The following is an 18,438-nucleotide window of genomic DNA, read 5'->3' as shown; positions in this document are numbered from 1 at the left end:
ATGCAAAAATCCCATTGCCACAAACCCTTTATTGTAATCCTGAATAAAGTCTTACCACATTTTATAAGTGCCATAGAATAAAACCACGTCTCCACCTCCAGTAGTATCAACCTGGTACAAATAACCATCATTTCTCCTGAAGTACTGCATTAGTCTCCTATTTGACTATCTGTGTCTCTGACTCCATTTTTGCTCCTCTCAAGTCTTTTCAAAACAATAGTTATTGTTATAGTTTAGTTAATGTATGAGACAATGTAATAATAAAGTGAACTGATTGGGTTATGAGAGCCTAAACTTAATCTGTTCATTAATCCCCCTTATAGGGATTAACTGGGTGGTAAAAGTAGGCAGGTAGGGTGTTGGAAGCTGTGTATGAACATGGGCTTTGTGAGCCATCATAGGCAGGGAAGCTGCTTTTTTGGGAACTCCTGGATGAAATTCCCAGGTTCAAGAAAGCCCAGATCATGCTGCGGCGCCCTGACTTAGCTCAAAGCCCCAGATTCAAATGTAGCCATCCAGAAATGAACATAACTTGGCTGCCCCAAACAATTTGTTTTCCCATCTTTATCCTGTTTTCCTCATGAAGCCTGCCACATTGAAACTTTCTGATGTATTTCCCCTTAAATACAGGATTGGGGCCTTTTTGTTCAATTGCAGTTCTTACCAGGGATGGAAAACCCCAACAGGTGCCCAGCTTCTAAAACTAATTTCTGTCTATTGTCTTTTATTCCTTACTGATTATTTTCAGACTTTTTATTTTCCCAGCCTGTTCACACCTCCAAGGTAGAATCTGCTGGTGACTCTGGCAGTAGGGTGTAACTAGAAGAAGTGGGTCATTGGGGACATGCTTTGGGATATATATTTTGTCTCTAAAGAATGGAAGAGTGAAGGACTCTCCCCCAACCCAGTCCTATTTCCTGATTCCATGTCCTGAGCTGCTTTCCTATGCTACAATCTTCTGCATGGTTTTCTGTTTCATCTAGGTTCCAGAGCAATGAATTCAGCCATCTATGGACTGACACCTCTGAAACCATGAGACCCAAATAAATTTTTCCTCCTTTAACTGTTATTGTCAAGTTGTTTGGTCACAATAGTGAAAAAACTAGCTATAACAGTTATCTATCCATAGTATTAACAGTTATATCTCAAAGGTAAGCCAGTTCAAGTTATATCTTACTCAAAACCTTCCAAGGACTTCTCATCTCACTTGAGTGAAAGAGTAAAAGCCAAAGACCTAGTAATGAGTTACAAAGTCCTCCTTGATTTGGCATACTGCTAATAACTCCTTGACCTAGGTAATTTTTCTTTTTATTAATTGTTACTGGATTTTAACTGTTGTATACTGTAGCACACAGGGTGGGGCCTGGAAAGTAAATATTTAATTAATTAATTAAAACATTAAGTCTAATTATCTTCACACTTCTTTATGCAATGAAACCTCTTTCCTAATAGTACTCCCAACTGTAAAACCAGTTAAAGTTTGCTTGAAACAAAATGATTTACCTAGCTACACACCCCTTTGGAAGTACCTTCTCACCCTGCTCTTAGCTTCCTGCAACATCACCACAGAATGCTGGCGCTCCATTGAGCACAATTTGAAAAATATTGTATGTTTCTACTTTCCCCATCTTTAAGAGGAAGTTGAAACTCAGAAAATTAAATGATCTTTGTAACATGACACTGGAGGTCACTAGCAGCGCCTAAAATAGGACCTGGTATATTTATTTTCAATAAGTTGCTCTTTCTAATATATCACACAGCATCTCTAGGAAAGGATAACTGATAAACCTAGTAAGCAAACTAACTTCTCAATAGCTTATAAATTTCTTAAGGAAAGGAAATGTGTCTTTTTCATCATTGTACTATGCCTGTTCACTTATTGTCAAGCAATGTCTACCAAATAAGTACCCATGATGCTTTTATCCCACTGTAAAGAATGACCATCTGTTCTCATCCCATATCTGCCTTTTCTCTTGGAAAATTCCATTTAAACTCCAAAATCTACATATCAACTTATCTGTAAGGGTCTCCCTGATAAAGCAAAATAGAACTATCTCTCCCCTCTATGAATTACATCAATGTTTTATATTTAATAATATTCATATTTGACATATTATGTTGCTCTTGTTTACTTATGTGCTTATCTCTGAAGCAGTGATCATAATATATTCATCTGTTCATAGCACTTAGCTTGTCATCAGACACACAACAGACATGCAATAAGTTTTTGCTTTCCTGAATTTCACTGAATTGTGTTAACCAGAATTAAAAAGTAAGGTTTAAGTGAGTATTGGTAAAACAATGCTCTGTTTAACTAAAGACTAAGTAGAAATTTTTTTTTTATTTTAGCATCACTCTATGTTCTATCAGTTAATACAGATTCACATCAAAATCTTGTCACATCTGAAATGTAATAGTTATTTCACTTTAATAATGTTTTGCATTATTATTTCTAATTTTTCTTTCTCTTCTGCTATTTAATCTTATTTTAAAGTCATATAATTTTTTGCCACATCTGTATTCTTAATGTGAACTGGTTAAATCCACATTAAAATACATTCCCTTAAACTTTTAGTAAATAACCAGAAAAAGGAAAATTTTATTCAGCATACCAGAAAAACAATTACAATTCTATATAATATTTACAAATCAATATTTGAAAGAAAATTCAATTGATTTTTTGTTATTTACCTTTTAAAAATGGAAAATTTTACTTTAAAAGCTTGATTTTTTGCTAATGTCCACTCCATAATATAGCGAAGTCCCTCCTGTGCAAAATAGTGTTGCACATGACAGAAAATAAAGATAAATCAACAGGAGACTACTTTTTATACTTTGGTATCAATATTTTCAAAACTTTGAACTCTTAGATTATGTGATCTCTTAAGCAGTCCACAAAGTTTTATCAGTTAATGAAATATTGCCCCATCAGTTTCCATGACAACATTATTCTTGGCATTTCCTGAAAGGACAAATATACATGTTAAATGTTTGTTAACAACTTGTCTGGCCTACATAATCTCAATAAGCCATGTATATCAGAAGAAGTTAATATTTAACTGGCTTAAATTTATGTGAATTTTGATACAAATATAGGGGAAGATAAAGCATAAACAATAAAACATGTAACACTGAAACCTGAAGGAGTTGTGAGGAAAATATTATGGAGAAGTAAATATTTTTATAAAGTATATAAAAGATATTTATATTTTTAGGCATTTAGCATGATCTACTCAATGCATACAACTATCCTGGGAATATTTTTCAATATGTATTCTGATAATACAAAGGGGAAGAAATGGTTGCTAAAAAAAGTAATGCAGTAAGATAATTTAATCAACAGTGATATTTTGCTTTATTATTACATAAATGTTATAGCCACATTAATCAAATTCTACGTTAAACTTGTCCTACTAATAATTGTCCCAACAAATAAAACTTCTAATTTATCTTTATTCTTTTCCAATTTTCACCATATGCACATGTCATTTTAAAATAGCAGATATAATTTTGAGAAAAGTTATAAAAGTACACATAACTTTTCTTAAAAAGCTTACATTATATCCTGGATAATTTTCCTAGTTACCAAAGTCTTCTTATAACAACCTCAAATACATATCAGTGGTATGATGGTTAATGTGTGATAAGCAATGTCCCAGGGAATGTGGAACAGGCTCTATTATGTAAAATTTATTTCTGTGTGCACACACTTCTACTTCAGCCAATTTTGAGTTACCAACATGATGTCACTGAATAAGTGGTGCACACCGTTAATTCTCACAATCTGGAACAAACTAGTGTCATCACACCATGTTTAAGTATCTTGCTTCTAGTTTTGTACTATTATACTCCTTACAATGAATATTTTGGCAGGCATAATTGTTATCTATCCAACAATCACTCCCTGTCCTGTTAAGAATTGTGAATTCTAAGATAATCTTGATAATCTTGCCAGTCACTAGGAACTGGCATGAGAAATAATTATGGCCAAGAAAACATAGTTAGCAGTCTACCAAGGAGGAATCTAAAAATTTCCCCTCATTTTCAAAAAAGACTTGATTAAAGGATGCTTAGAATTATTATCCCCATTCTTGTAAAAGTAAAGGAATAAAGTCTAAAAACGAAATCTCAGTGAATGTTGTTGCATGCCACTTATATGGGTCTCTCAGTACAGCACTCACTCCCCAAGATGCCCAAAGCATTGCAGGGTAATTGCTCATGGTTGAATCCTTATCCTGCCAACAACTACACTCAGACAAAGAGAGTTATCCTATCCAAAGGAGTCGGTCCATCTCTAGACACCTGGCCTCTTTGCTCACTGTAAGTCATCTCTGAAAAATCTACTCTAGTTTCAAGCTTCTGTGGGCTTAGTCAAAGGATCCACTTCAGGAAAATCACAATTTAACTTCTCCCTCTACCAAAACCTACTTTTATTATTCCATCACATGTGCCATTACCCAAGGCATTTCCCAATGAACTATCTACACAAAAATCTTTGTCTCAATGTCTGCTTCCTATAAAAACCAACTTCTATCATTTGAGCCAGGAGTACAATTTGGGTCATGGAAGGGTAGGTGGCAGTAAAGACTCTTATCACTGGTGGAATATAGTATTGACAGCCTCTGCCATGAAATACTACTTCAATTTTTTAAAATTTCACTGGTGGTAAACCAATATGGAAAACCAGGAGAAAGGATGGCCTGCTCTTGAGTCAATACTCTTATGAAGTTCCAGAAAAGTAGTAATTATACTGACTATGAATGTTATGGCTATTCCTGGGCATTTGAGAAAGACAAAGAAAACATGTAGGCAATCAAAAATTAGGGTATTGAAAATATTAATTACCCATTTTAGATGCAGGGTAAAAATCAAAATATTGATCAATTGATTAATTTACTGATTTGAGGGAATACACAGATAAAGATGAAGGCTGAGTCTTAAGTGTAAGGGTAACAATGCTCCATAGAAAGTAAACTCTCAGTGTCAATAAGATTGCTTAACTAAGGGTAGCACTCTGAAAGTGGGGGAACCTGAGGAATAGAGTATGGACAGCTGGGCTCCGTGTGTTTGAAATTATTAAATCAGATCCCTTGAACTAAGGAAATTCTAAGGAACTAAAGAATTCTAAGGAAAAGCCAGTAGAATCCTTGGAACCCACAAAAGTAGTCATTCCTTCTTACTAAAAACTAGCATTTTCACTTGTTTGATGAAGATACACAGATTGCTTCCTTGCAAAATAATATAGGATCATTTCAGTCATCTATTCCCACCTCTCTTCCTGGCAATTAGACCAATAATTAGGTCAAAGTTACAACATAATTCAGTGACTGCTTGGGAAAGGAAGATAAATATCAGACTCAATTCATAGTGAGTTAGCTCAGTATGTGTGTGCAAACCAAAAACAGACTGACACTACTTTACAGCCCTACTCAAGGTAACCCTGAAAGAAAGCAGTTGGGAAAACTGATCAAGCTGAGCAAGACTTCAAATGATGTATACTATGCTGTATACAAAGAGAATTCCCCGAGGGAAGAATATTCGTGAACATAAGCAGAGTTTATTGCGTAGCTAACTTGTCAGAAGCCCAGAGATAAAAAAAACAAATGGAAAGATTAGAGAAAGGGATATCTGCAGAAGAGGTTTATGAAAAAAATCCATGGGGATGAGGGGAAAAAAAAATCCAGGCATAGTGGTTTATTCCTGTAATACCAGAGGCAGAATGGAGGAATAAGTAAGGAAAAGGCAATGTGGAACGAATTCTTTAAAAATATTGTTATGTCCTTATGTCCATATATAAATATACCACAGGGAATTTCACCTTTGTGTACAGGCAGAAAGAACCAACCAAATACAAATAAATAGACAAGCAAAAGGAATAGAGTAGAGAAAGAAGAATGGGAGAGGGGAGGGAGGACAAGAGAGAAAAAGGAAGGGAAAACCTGGGGCTGGGGCACTGATTGTGAACTGAAATCAAATTCCACGCATTTATGAGTTTGTCAGGATGCACCCAACTACTATGGATAACCATAAGGCTCCAATTTAAAAAATTCATTGACTCATTGTTCAATAATAGCAGTTAAAAGCAATTCTCATTCAGAGGTTTAAAAAAAAAAGCAATAAAATTTCAGTTCTGCTAGGACAGCAAATTGGACAGCAAACTGTGACAAAAGGAAAGCAAGATACTTAGCTTCTACTTCTGACAGATTTACAGAACCGATAATAGTTAAGTCCATAAGACTTAACTATTCACCATTGAAGGTACGGATTTAATAACACATCATAGTTTCAAATATTGCCTGCTAAATACCTATTGGCAAATAATATATTAATAATCACAGGCTTTTAACACTCTACATTTTCAAATGTTTTAAATAATTTCCCAGAAAAAAGAAAAACTCAACACATAATTTAGGTATAACACATTTCAGTAGACTAGGCTATACAGAATTTTAGTCTTCTCTCAATTTTCTTAAAAATATTCTTACTTCTAGTTCTTCTACAGACTCTTAATGGTTACTAAGTCTCCAGTCACTTCACATTCTGTAACAATTCCTCGAATAAACACCTGAGCACACTGGTTAGTAACATCTAATGACTCATGAAGAGCCAAGAAAAGTTCCATGAAATCATTTTCTTTATTTTTAAATCGATCAACATTCTCGAGTCTTCAAACACAACTGACTTCAATTGCTGTATTCAACAGGATTTAATTGATTCACCATTGTAAGTGGCTTTCTTAAGTTGCCAATAAATGAGCAACTTGGAAACTTCCTTTCATTGTAGCCTCATTTTCCTTTTATATTTTTGTGAAGAAATTCTGCTGTAATGACATATCCCATTTTAAATTTCCAAATTTTTTGGTCTTCAGTTTCCTGTTACTTGGTGCTTAATCTGGTAATGTGCGTACAGTGTCACTGAACAATAAACACAATACTTTGCCATCAAATTTGATAAAGTGACCCACACTGCACAGTGCCTTGAAACTATGGTAATCAAAGTCTACTTTCCTAATCCTTCTGATATTAAAGATAAAAATGAAAAAATAACTACAGGGGTGAATATGTAACTCTAAAGTCTTTGGAGTGTCATGCACACTACCATACTGTCATGTAGACTGTGAAGTTATAAATGTGTCTCTGAAATTTCTAGTATGCTAAAGAGCACTGCAAAGCAATGAAAGTACCACATGTTATGTGCCTAAACAACTCAACTCTATTGTAGCACAAGAGCAGTGATGCACAGCACATAAAATGAACATGTTGGTAACAACAAACAAATGAATGGTGTGGTTGTTTTTGTAAATCTTCATTTGAAAGATTAAGATTGAAATTTCATATAATTTTCATGTTATGAAATAGTAAGTTTCTTTTCAATCATTTAAAAAATGTAAAAAAGCACTCAGCTCAAAAACAAAAGATGTACAAAAACAGGGTTTTTTGTAGGCAAATGGTTGTAGAAAAATTTTTTTTTTCTTAAGCAGTTTTTATTACACTCAAGTTATTAAGACAAGTTTCATCCATAATTAATAAGGAAAAATTTATGCAAAGGGAAGAGATTTCCATCTTAAAAAATTTAAATGATCCAATTTATAAAGAAACAAAATTCTCCTTTATTCACATTTGTAAATTTACCTTCTGGATGTTCACTTTATATATTAACTTAGATTTTCAATCTGCTTATGTTGTTATATAATTTCAAGTCCCAAACCAGCTTCATAATGTTTATTTGTAACTTCATTTCTTATAAAAAAGTATCCTACTTTTAGAAAAGTCATGAAGAAAGAATTTCATAAGACTATCAAATATATCAATAGAGTAGTTCATCATATCCACATAATTTCACCATTACTGAATTCTTTTTATTCAAAAGTGAAGCTCTAAGACTCATGGTACAATTGGCAAAAATTTTTAGCATAAAATTATTTAACTAATAGATGAAGTGAATACTCATTCTTTGGTTTTTAAAATTTTTTACTTGCTAGCTGGGTGCAGTGGTGCACACCTGTAATTCCAGCAACTCAGGAGGCTGAGACAGGAGGATCACAAGTTCAAAGCCAATCTCATAAAAGCAAGGCACTCAGCAACTCAGTGAGATCCTATCTCTAAATAAAATACAAAATAGGGCTGGGGATGTGACTCAGTGGTCGAGTGCCCCTGAGTTCAATCCCCAGTATCAAAAAACTAAAATAAAATGTTTTACTTGTAAAAGTTTAATAAAATAGCTACCCAAATTTTTTTAAAAAATAGTTTCATTATTACAACTTACTCAAAATGTTTTTGATTCCATTTCCTTTAGAATTTCTTACATGTTTAATTGCTCTCAAATACCATAAATTTCTATTTTCCTCAATTTTCTACATATACTATTGTTTCAATAGTCTATTTTCTTTATAATCACGTACAGTAAATCTAGTAATTAAAGATTACAAGAAACCTGAAATTATGCAAGGGGATAAATTTCACCATTGATACTGATATCGAAACCTAGGCAAATATAAAGCTGATACCTCTAGGGTTTGTTTTTAGTATCTTAAGATTCATGTTTCTATCTGGAAGGTATGCAGTCTGTCTTCTCTTCTTTCTATTCTGGGAATTTTCTCCAAATTGTCCCACTCTCCCATCTCTACTCCCCCAACTCCTCAAGATAAATAAAAATATGTTGTGCCACTTTCAATACTCTAATATTTGAATCAAACATTTCAGACTTCTAAACTTTATAGTTTAGAAGACTATATGCATGTATTCTTGGATTTGCTAGCCCAATCACTACTCAAAATTGTACAAAGAAACCATAAAGGCCTGCAACAACAAGGTGAAATCAATCAGAGTAGGCCCTGAAACATAAAGCAATAAAACTCTCCAAAATGTGTCTTCATGTTTTAAAAAGGTGGTATTGAATATCTTTTGTGCAGTTGGGAAAATAACTGACAACGTGACTGTATTAATAAGGTGAAAAGACTACACTGCATTACAATGTTAAGATTAAAATATATCTAATAAAGAAAAGTATGCTATCTACAATTTATCAATTGGGCCTGGGAATGTAGCTCATTGGTATATTGTTTGCCTAGCACAGTGAGGTACTGGGTTAAATTCCCAGAAGAATCAAAAAAGAAAAAAAAATGGTTAAATATATTAATTAGCCATTAATCATTAAACATCATTTCTAAATCAGTCTCTAGGACTAAAAGGAATGAGCAAAACAGGAAACACTGATATGAAGTAAGTCACAAAATTCTAACATAAGGAAGTATCTTTAAAACATTTTGGCTATGATCCACAGTATAAAATACAGTCAGTCTTTTGTATCCACAGGTTCTATCTCATGAATTCACCCAACTGCAGATGGAAAATAGTTTTTAAAATATTTGTATCTATAATGAACATGTACAGAATGTTTCATCCTTGACAGTTATTCACTAAACAATACAGTATAACAATTTACATAGTACCTTACATGATATTAGGTATTATAAGCAGCCTAGAGATTATTCAAAACATACAGGAGAATTGCATGGCTTATATATAAATACTACACTATTTTATATAGTGAATTGATCATCCACAGATTTGGGTATCTACCAGGAGTCTTGGGAATACTCCCACCACAAACACACACATACACACACACACACACTCACACACACACACACTGCACTGTGCAGACACCCAGAGCTAACTGCATGTTTTACACTGTAAGACTATACAGTGTATGTGTTTGTATATATATATTATCCTTACTAAGTATTTCTCTGATATTTTCTATTATATTTTAGTTCACACTTTAAAAAATTTTTTTTAATTGGTTCTGAGAGCAAAGAGGGGAGAAGGACAAGTGGAGAGGGTAGAGATTGTAGATGGGGTCAGGGTCAGGGGCTCTGCCCCACGGGAGTTAAATAACAACTGGAAATGGAGTGCTCCTGGTTACCTAGTAGGTATGCTGCTAAACACCCTACAATGCACAAGACAGCCTCACAAAACAATTATCCAACTCCAATTTCAACAGCACTAAGGATCATTCAATAAGGAAATCATAAACAAAATTATAAAGTCAATAGTAAATTATAAAGCTTTTTTATGTTTTTATGAAAAACATTTTAAAATTTGAGAAGCACATCTAATATTCAAATTCAAAGATAATATGACATCAGCAATCTAAACCTTATCTCCTTCTATAACCCTCAAAGCAAAAATAGAGAGAGCAGCGGGAGAGAAAGATCACAGTTTGTCATTTCCTAAACCAACACAAAGTATAGAGAAGTGATTATTTTACCAATGTGAAAAGGAATTCCATCACATTGTTGAAAGATAAGTGTTTCAAGACATATAGTTCCCAAAATATCAGTGGATATAACAAATGTCTTTTTTCTTCTAAAGTCATATAATTCCTACAGTATAATCACCTTATATTACTATTATTTTAATCTTTCAATTTTTTGAGGGTAGAATGAATGTGTTATTCATCTGTACATTCTCCACTGTATCTAATCCCACACTTTGTAAATAAGAGACCCTAAAAAAGTACTTGTCAGACAACAAGTAAATAGATGCTTAGTTTTTAGTGAGACATTGCATTACATCTCAAAATTATACTTCAACAAGTTAAAAGGTATATTCTTCTTAGCCTGGAAATAGGAGGTTCAACATGGGGCAGATTCTGAAAGAGGAGAAAACCACAGTCCACATGACCAAAATTATATTTTTCCATCCAAATTTCTTTACAGTTGTCTAATAAAGTCTTGACTGTTACAAAATGTTAAATAAATAATGTAAAACATGATGTAAATGCCTGATACTTAACATGTACATGTGAGTATGTGTAGAAAAAAAGAGAGAGAGAGTGGCTCATTTGGTCCCTACAATTATCAAAAACTAACAAGGCTATTCTGATTTACAGATTTATAGGTAAGGAAACAGAGAGTAGTTAAAATGCTTTGAGAGAATAACACACCCAGGATTTGATTTCTTAGATTCCAAAACTTCCTATTACATACCCCTGTTACTCTTACACAAATAATGGCCAAATCATTCATGGACTGTAACTATCAGCATAATTTATCAGAATATACTAAGCAAAATGACACTGATTTCAAATATGAGTGAAATATGTATATTTAAAATAATGAAATACATCCAAAATGACATGTATAATAAAAGAGCCAAAGCCACCAATTCACCAATGAAGCTGAAACTAAAAATTAGATGAGCCAAAAGAACAGTAGAGGAAAGAAGGTTTGAAGTTAAGTGATCTATAAGCTTGCTGCAGATTGTCAATGGAATTTTATTATTTAAAGAACAGAAGATCCTGCTAAGTAGTAAACAGAAGCTATAAGATACTAGGGTCTCGAAAGAATCCTTCTGCAATGATAGTACTGACTGGTACTATCTATAGAGAGTTGAAAAATATTTTAAAATTAGATTACTTGATCCAAATTTGCACTGCCCATTTTTAAGAATATACATAAAAAATGAAATGGAACAAAAAAGTAAAGATAATGAAAAAGATATCTGAGTGTTAGAACACTTTCTTTGTAGTTATCTAGCCTAGGGATAACAAAACAAAAGGACAATTATCTTTCAAAAGTAGGCTTGTCCTCATCAGAATGATGCTTCCACATATAAATAAACAAGGAAAAAAATGTGTTTGAATGGTACAAATGAAATTCCTTAATTATTCAGAAGAAATGTTAAACATTAGTTAAATCCCAATTTGCCTATGAATAACAATGTTAGATATTAAAAGTAGCTTATTCTCAAATCAGACTGATACTTTTTCCACAAATAATTTAAAATGCTATTATAATGATGAAAAGTCTAGATATGACATACATTATTTTCTTTCCCATAATTTCCAGTCTCTTAACAGCTGCAATTTCTCCTCACTGAATTCTACTATTGGAGAAATATTGAATATGAAAAGATTACTCTTATTCAGGTTCCTTCTTTCAAATGTGAAAATCATACCTATACCTAGAAAATACACATTAGCAGAAATTATACACTGAGAAACAAATTATTAGATAGATGAGAAAGAGGACGACTATCTCCAAGAGTGTCTCCTTGAAGCTCAAATTAGGGGAGAACACAGATGTAAGTGGCATGTTTCCCTACTTGATAAATGTCTCAGTTTTTTAGTATCACATAGGATTTGAACATAATTCATACATAACTCTTTATGTATGAATTTTTGTGAGATTTTTATAAGTGGACAGTTCAGAATCCTAAAACAAAGTATAAATATTTAAAAGGCTACCACACATAAAATTTTTTCAAGCACTGTATTAATACATCTCTGCATCATTTATACATTTTTACTTAGTAAAATAAAAGTATTAGTTTTAGCAAATTATAATAAAATACTACCAGAAGGAATCAAACCCAACCCATCAGAAATAACAAAATTATCTTTTTTTTAATCAATTAGTATCTACCACTCTAAAAACATGAAAAATGATCAAATTAAAAATTATTAAGTTTACTTAAGGAAATATTGCAGTATATGGAAAATAAAATTCCTATATACTCCATAAAACTAACATCTACCAGTTTTTGAGATATTTATATTTCAAGACACAAATTTTTATAACATCATTTTAATGCAAGAAGTGTACAATAAGTTTATAATTTGATTTCTTCAATTTCATGTACATTTTTCTCAGTCTATTGGTTGTATAACTATCTCCTCCTTGAATTGTGGCATCTTTTATATTTTTATCATTTTATTAGTTTTTAATATTCTATACTAAAATTTCACTGATCTGCTGAATTTTCTATCAATAACACACTTTCAATTATTGTCATTCTATTAAAATCTGGTCAAGTGAGTTCTTCCTGACTATTCTTAGCTATTCTTACCAGTGTTTTTCCTTCCATATAAACTTTAGAAAGTAAGATACCCCCAAGGGTCCAAATGAAATCAATGCTAGAATGTTATTAACCCCAAAAGATTATTTGGTATGTATCTTCCTAGTTTTTAGTTTTCCTAATTAGGAACATAAAATGAACTTCTCTACTCACATCTTCCTTTATGTTATCCAATAAAACTTTATGGTTCTTCCCACAGGTCCCCTCATTTCTTGTTAATTATTTTTAAAATTGATTTTCTGTTTTTAGTTCAGAATGAGAACTACTCTTGTTTTTTCTAATTAGTTTTGATATGGCATAAAAATACTATATTAATATCATATCTATCTGCCTTCCTGAATTCCATTTGATTCTTCCTCATTCTTACAAATAAGAAGTGGGCTACTGACCAAATATTATGATAAAGTTGGGGGAGGATGAGGCAGGGATTGGTACAAGCAATTTGTGTTAGATACTCACCAATCTGGTGGTTATCATGTCACAAACCAAAATAAATCCAGAAAGATTAAAAAGTAAATGTTTAAAAAAAAAGTTGGCAAAATATACACATAAATATTTAACTGATTTGGGGAAGAATAAAGAATTCTAAAGATGAAAATAATGAGAAAAAAATCAACAAGTATACAAAGGTTTAGCTATACTAAATTCAATATTTGCAAATAACCAAAGAAAATTAGCAGATAAACATTGAAGTGGGAAGTAAATTTGGAAAAAAAAAATAACTCAGATGAGGTAAAATTCTAATATATAAAAGTTCTTAAAAGTCAATAAGAAAAATTAGTTAATACCCAATAAGAAGAAGGACCAAAGGAATAAAGGAATGAAAAGATGATTCATAGAAGATATCAAACACCAATAAGCATATTAAAACATTCAACCTCACAATTAAATTTAAATTAAGGTAAATGAATTCCATTCTGCTAATAAAGAGCATTTTTGTGGCCTATTTAGTTTAAAAAGATCTGCTGCATTCAGAGTAAAAACATAAGTATATCTGATGGCAGTAGAGAATATTGCAACTTTTCTGGAAAGCAATCTAGAAATCTGAATTAAAGATTTTTAAAAATCCAAAGTCCAAATACATATAGTTTTAAATACTCAGAAATGAAGATATATATATATATATATATATATATATATATATATATATATATGGAAATAACCATTGTAACATTATTTATACTAGCATTTGGAAGCAACTGCCAATATTTAGATTTGATACATTCTTAAGAACAAGCATTAGTGCAGTCATTTAAAACAGATTTCTAAAGACTATCTAATAGTTTGAAGAAAAGGATATCAATTGAAAAAACTCAGGATAAAAAATTATACACAGTATGATACCAATTTTATAAACATATAAACTATACATGCATAGGAAAACAAGAAAGAAAATATAACAAAAGTTTAACAATGGTTGTATCTGGAAGAAAAAAACATGAATAACTTGAATTTTATTCTTTACATTTTCAGAAAAGTTTTCAATATTTTATAGTGAACACAGTGTTACTTTTATAGACACACAAAAAATGTTATTTTTAAACAACAGCTAATAGTTATTTTTAAAATATGCCATCAAGTGATGCAAGAAAACTTCCGGAAACAAAGCAGGACAGGGGTTTTAACAAAACAGACGTTTTTCTTATACATGAACATAGAATATACGTGAACATAGAAGATACTCACTTTTTATAACCTGAGATTTTCTTCACATGACCAACACCACTAAAAGACTTGATATAAAGGGAAGAATATCTAACTATTAAGTGTTTATTCCAAAATACAATCTGAAAAGAAAACTCTTTTGTGTGAGCAATTACAGGGAAATGTGATTAGAGAGCTTACCTTTTTCACTTACACTCTCACTTTCTATCTCAACATCATCACAACTTGTATATTCAGGTGTGGAAGCCAACTCTTCCTCAGAACTGCTCAATGAAATCTGGCGCATTTTCCCACCTTTCTTTGATTTATGAGGCTTTGGTGGTGGTGGTCTCACTGACTCTGACTGGTCTGAACTGAGAGAATCATTCCTCAACATAGTTTCCATTTTTTCCCGTTTTGTTTTCCTCACAGCAGAGCTGGGATCTAAGTGTTGTTTCCTTAGTGAGTCAGTACGCCTCATGTCTGGTCTATCAATGGGTATTGGACTCCTCCGAGGGGTAGGAGGACTATGGTTTGTGGTCCTTTGTGGGTAAGAACTTTGTCCCTGAGCTTCTCGAGTTCTTTCCATTGAATAAGATCGCTGATTTTCCATTGCAGCTCTACGTTCAGATACAGATCTTTGCCTTGATGGTCGATCCATCCTTAGTAAAGAAATCCTGGAATCTTCTAGTTCAGCATTTGCCAAAGAAACATCACTATGCCTTCTCTCATGCCGTGCTCGGGACACTTCAGCATGGATACGCATTTGTTCTTCATAGGGCTGTGGCTTTACTGGATAACGGGCCAAATTTGGATCGCTTCTGTAGCGGGCCTGGTACTCCTCCTCTCTCCTTTGTCTTTCATATTCATCTCTGCTGTCCACATCCTCATCATCTACTATATATTCTTTGGAATGCCTATGACTTCTCCTGTTGGAGTCCCTATAATTTAAATGATCAGATTCTTCATAAAACTGAGGTTCAAGTTGAGATCGTCTATCAGCATAGTCTGATGGAGATCTGGGCATTGCGCTGTCTGAAGGAGCATACTGTGAATATTCTTCTCTTTCTTCCCTTTGGTCGTATCTTCTATTCTGATCTCTGGACACCGATGGACTTCTTTTCCTAAGTAGCCAAAAGTCCAATTAGAAGAAAATAGTTAAACAATTTTATATTTTACTGATTCACTGCCAAGTTGATGGATAAATTCAAATTAATCTTTTGACCCTTTTTTTTTCATTTTAAAAATATACCAAAATAAGTTTTAGTAAGATTAATTTGATTCAGTTCAAATAGGTCATTCAAAGATATTTTGTTGTGATTATTAAATGACAAAAAAATATGAAATATACTATGTTCTGAAATTAGATAATCAATCTCCTATTCTACTGCTGTAAAACAGTATTTATTTTAACTTCTTTGCTTGTCTTGCTACACATTAGCTATCCCCTAATTATCAACAGCTTAGAAAAACATTCCTTCCATTCTCTCTATTCTGTCACTTTCATCTGGAAATGTAACGAAGTCAAACTGACTTGCCTCCAGAGATGATACTTTCTAACATTAAATGCTAGTTCTTAAAATTCATTTTTCATTCATCACCTATATCACTCCTATTATTGGTTAATCTAAATTTTCATCATAACATTATGTTTCCATCTCTTTTTTGAGATAAGTAATTTAAATAAACACCAACAATTATTCATCAAAAAAACCCTAGGATTCAGAAATTTACTTCATCTTCAATAAGATTAATGTTTATTTCATCTTCAATAAGATTAATGCCTGCTTAGTGATACTTCTCTACTTCATCTTCATATATGACCTTCATATTCCTTTATAGTCTCAAAGGAAGAGAATTTTTACTGTTTCCAATATGTCTCTCTAACATTGGTATAACCTACATATAGTTAATAATACAATGATGCATGGTATTCTTCAACAAAATATTCACACTGTCCTCTTCTCTAGTATGAATTCAGATAATATCTACAACTAGCTATGTGAAACAATGGGATTGGAGTCCTGAAAATGAGACAAAAAGTTTAGAAAAACTGTTGTGAGGATTTTTCTTGGACATAAACAACAACAAAAAAATGTCAGAGTAGGGCCAGATTGATGACCAAGATTCAACAACTTGATTGTCAGTTTGACTTTGGTGGGGTGGGCAGGGTCTAAAAGCAAGATTACAAAAAGAATAGAGTGGAATGACTCAACCTAGCAAAATCAACACTCTCTTTTAAAGTCTTCCTTTTGCTACTGAATCCCCTTTCCCTCATATCTGAAATACAGTCTGCCAATTTTTTTATCCATAAAGGTTCATTAGTGAAAACTGGTTTTTCCAGTAAGAAAGGTTTTAATACAGGAATCAGAGCTACATGAAGATTGAATGGGCTAGAAGAATGAAGGTCAGGGAAATTAATCACAAGGGATCCAAAATAAGGGTCCACAATATGGACCTTAGAAATTTGCTGATATCTCTAAAGACTTTGGAAATTTTCCCCCAATGATCTCAGTGGCCTACTGTGTGGTGGCCACTTAACTGGAGCTCCCCTAGAAGCCTCTAAGATTTTGCATTCTGTCTATCTGCCTACCAAAAACTACTGTTTGACAATAACATTTATTTATTCCACCTTTCAAATCTCACATAAATGCAAAGCCATGACAGATTATTATGGAACCTTAAAGGAAAAGGAATTGTAATAAATGAAGGAACTAGCCAGTACCCTAATTTTTTTTATAATTAAGCAAGTGGATATGATTTACATGAATAATTACATATAAAACACATAGAATTTAATTTTAAAAAATTAGGTTACAATTGCTACATAAAACTATAGACTCTTACAGTTTAAAATTTAAGATCAAAACGACCCCAAAAATAAATATTATAGTAGTAACGATACATAGTTTGTATACAGGCACTTGTGCACACATAAGCATAATATGCACCATTTGTTTTACTTTGGTCATTTTTTTTTTTTTTACAAATGGCTTGCATAGTAATAGAATATCATGAAAAGAACACTAGAGTTAAGAAATTTGCATTTCTTAGTCCTACTGTTATTATTAACCAGTTATTTGAACCAACACAGCTATTTAATCTCAGGGAATCTGTGCTTTAAAATGAAGAAACATTGCTTCATATTTACCTGACATACAGGACATACACCTTCATATGTGATTTTAACAAGCATATAGTAGGTAAACAATGAATAACACATTAAAATATAGACTAGGGACATAGAAACGAGTAAGACACCATACTTGTTCTTAAGAAGCTGAGTGATTCTAAAGCCCTCCTCCATTTCTTAGTGACTATGATCTTATAATATGCTAACACAACTTCATCCAGTTAATTTGCCTATCGGAAATCTTAAAGCTGTTAAAAAAAATTGCCAGTAACATATTTAACATTGCACTCAGTGTTATAGAAATATCAAGAAAAAAAAGAAACAATCTTTATTCCTAACCTTAGGAAATAGCATGAATTTTTGAAAGAATGTATAAAGTGAATATAATAAGTTTTTAATAATAGAGGATTCTATTTTATTGATAAATAGGAAAGATTTACTTCTTATTGTAAAATTCAGTTCCAAAAGAAAGTTCATTAATAATTGGCCACTGGCAAGCTATTAGATGTATTTTCCAAAATTATACCTTAGGAAAATTGAATTCCATATTAAATCCAGCAATCACTGTGTCATAGAGATTATGAAATTTGCCTGAAGCATGTGAATCTTACTGTACATGCTGATTTGTACTGGATTTAAGTAAAAATAGAACAGTGGTTAAAATCTCAACCTAGGATGACTATAGTCACTGTCATTTAAAATGGACATAGATCTTTTAAAATATACTTTTAAGTATAATACCTTATGGTATACTAAAACTATATCTGAAGCCAGGCAAGATTTCATTGTAAGATTACC

General features: G+C 32.3%; 1 protein-coding gene across 37 annotated transcripts in view; it reads right to left on the bottom strand.

Annotated features, from left to right (window-relative positions):
• The window catches only part of Rims2 (regulating synaptic membrane exocytosis 2), a 551,056-nt gene that overhangs the window by 274,025 nt on the left and 258,593 nt on the right, over positions 1–18,438 (bottom strand). For all 37 annotated transcript variants that reach the window (XM_076836166.2, XM_076836176.2, XM_076836171.2 and 34 more), the window contains one exon: positions 14,709–15,631. In XM_076836166.2, coding sequence (XP_076692281.2) covers positions 14,709–15,631 — 923 coding nt within the window. The remainder of the gene's footprint in view (positions 1–14,708; positions 15,632–18,438) is intronic.

Source organism: Callospermophilus lateralis, chromosome 16 (assembly GCF_048772815.1).
Source record: "Callospermophilus lateralis isolate mCalLat2 chromosome 16, mCalLat2.hap1, whole genome shotgun sequence".
Taxonomy (NCBI): domain Eukaryota; kingdom Metazoa; phylum Chordata; class Mammalia; order Rodentia; family Sciuridae; genus Callospermophilus; species Callospermophilus lateralis.
The sequence above is the reverse complement of the archived record's forward strand: the minus strand, read 5'-3'. Positions and strand labels throughout refer to the sequence as shown.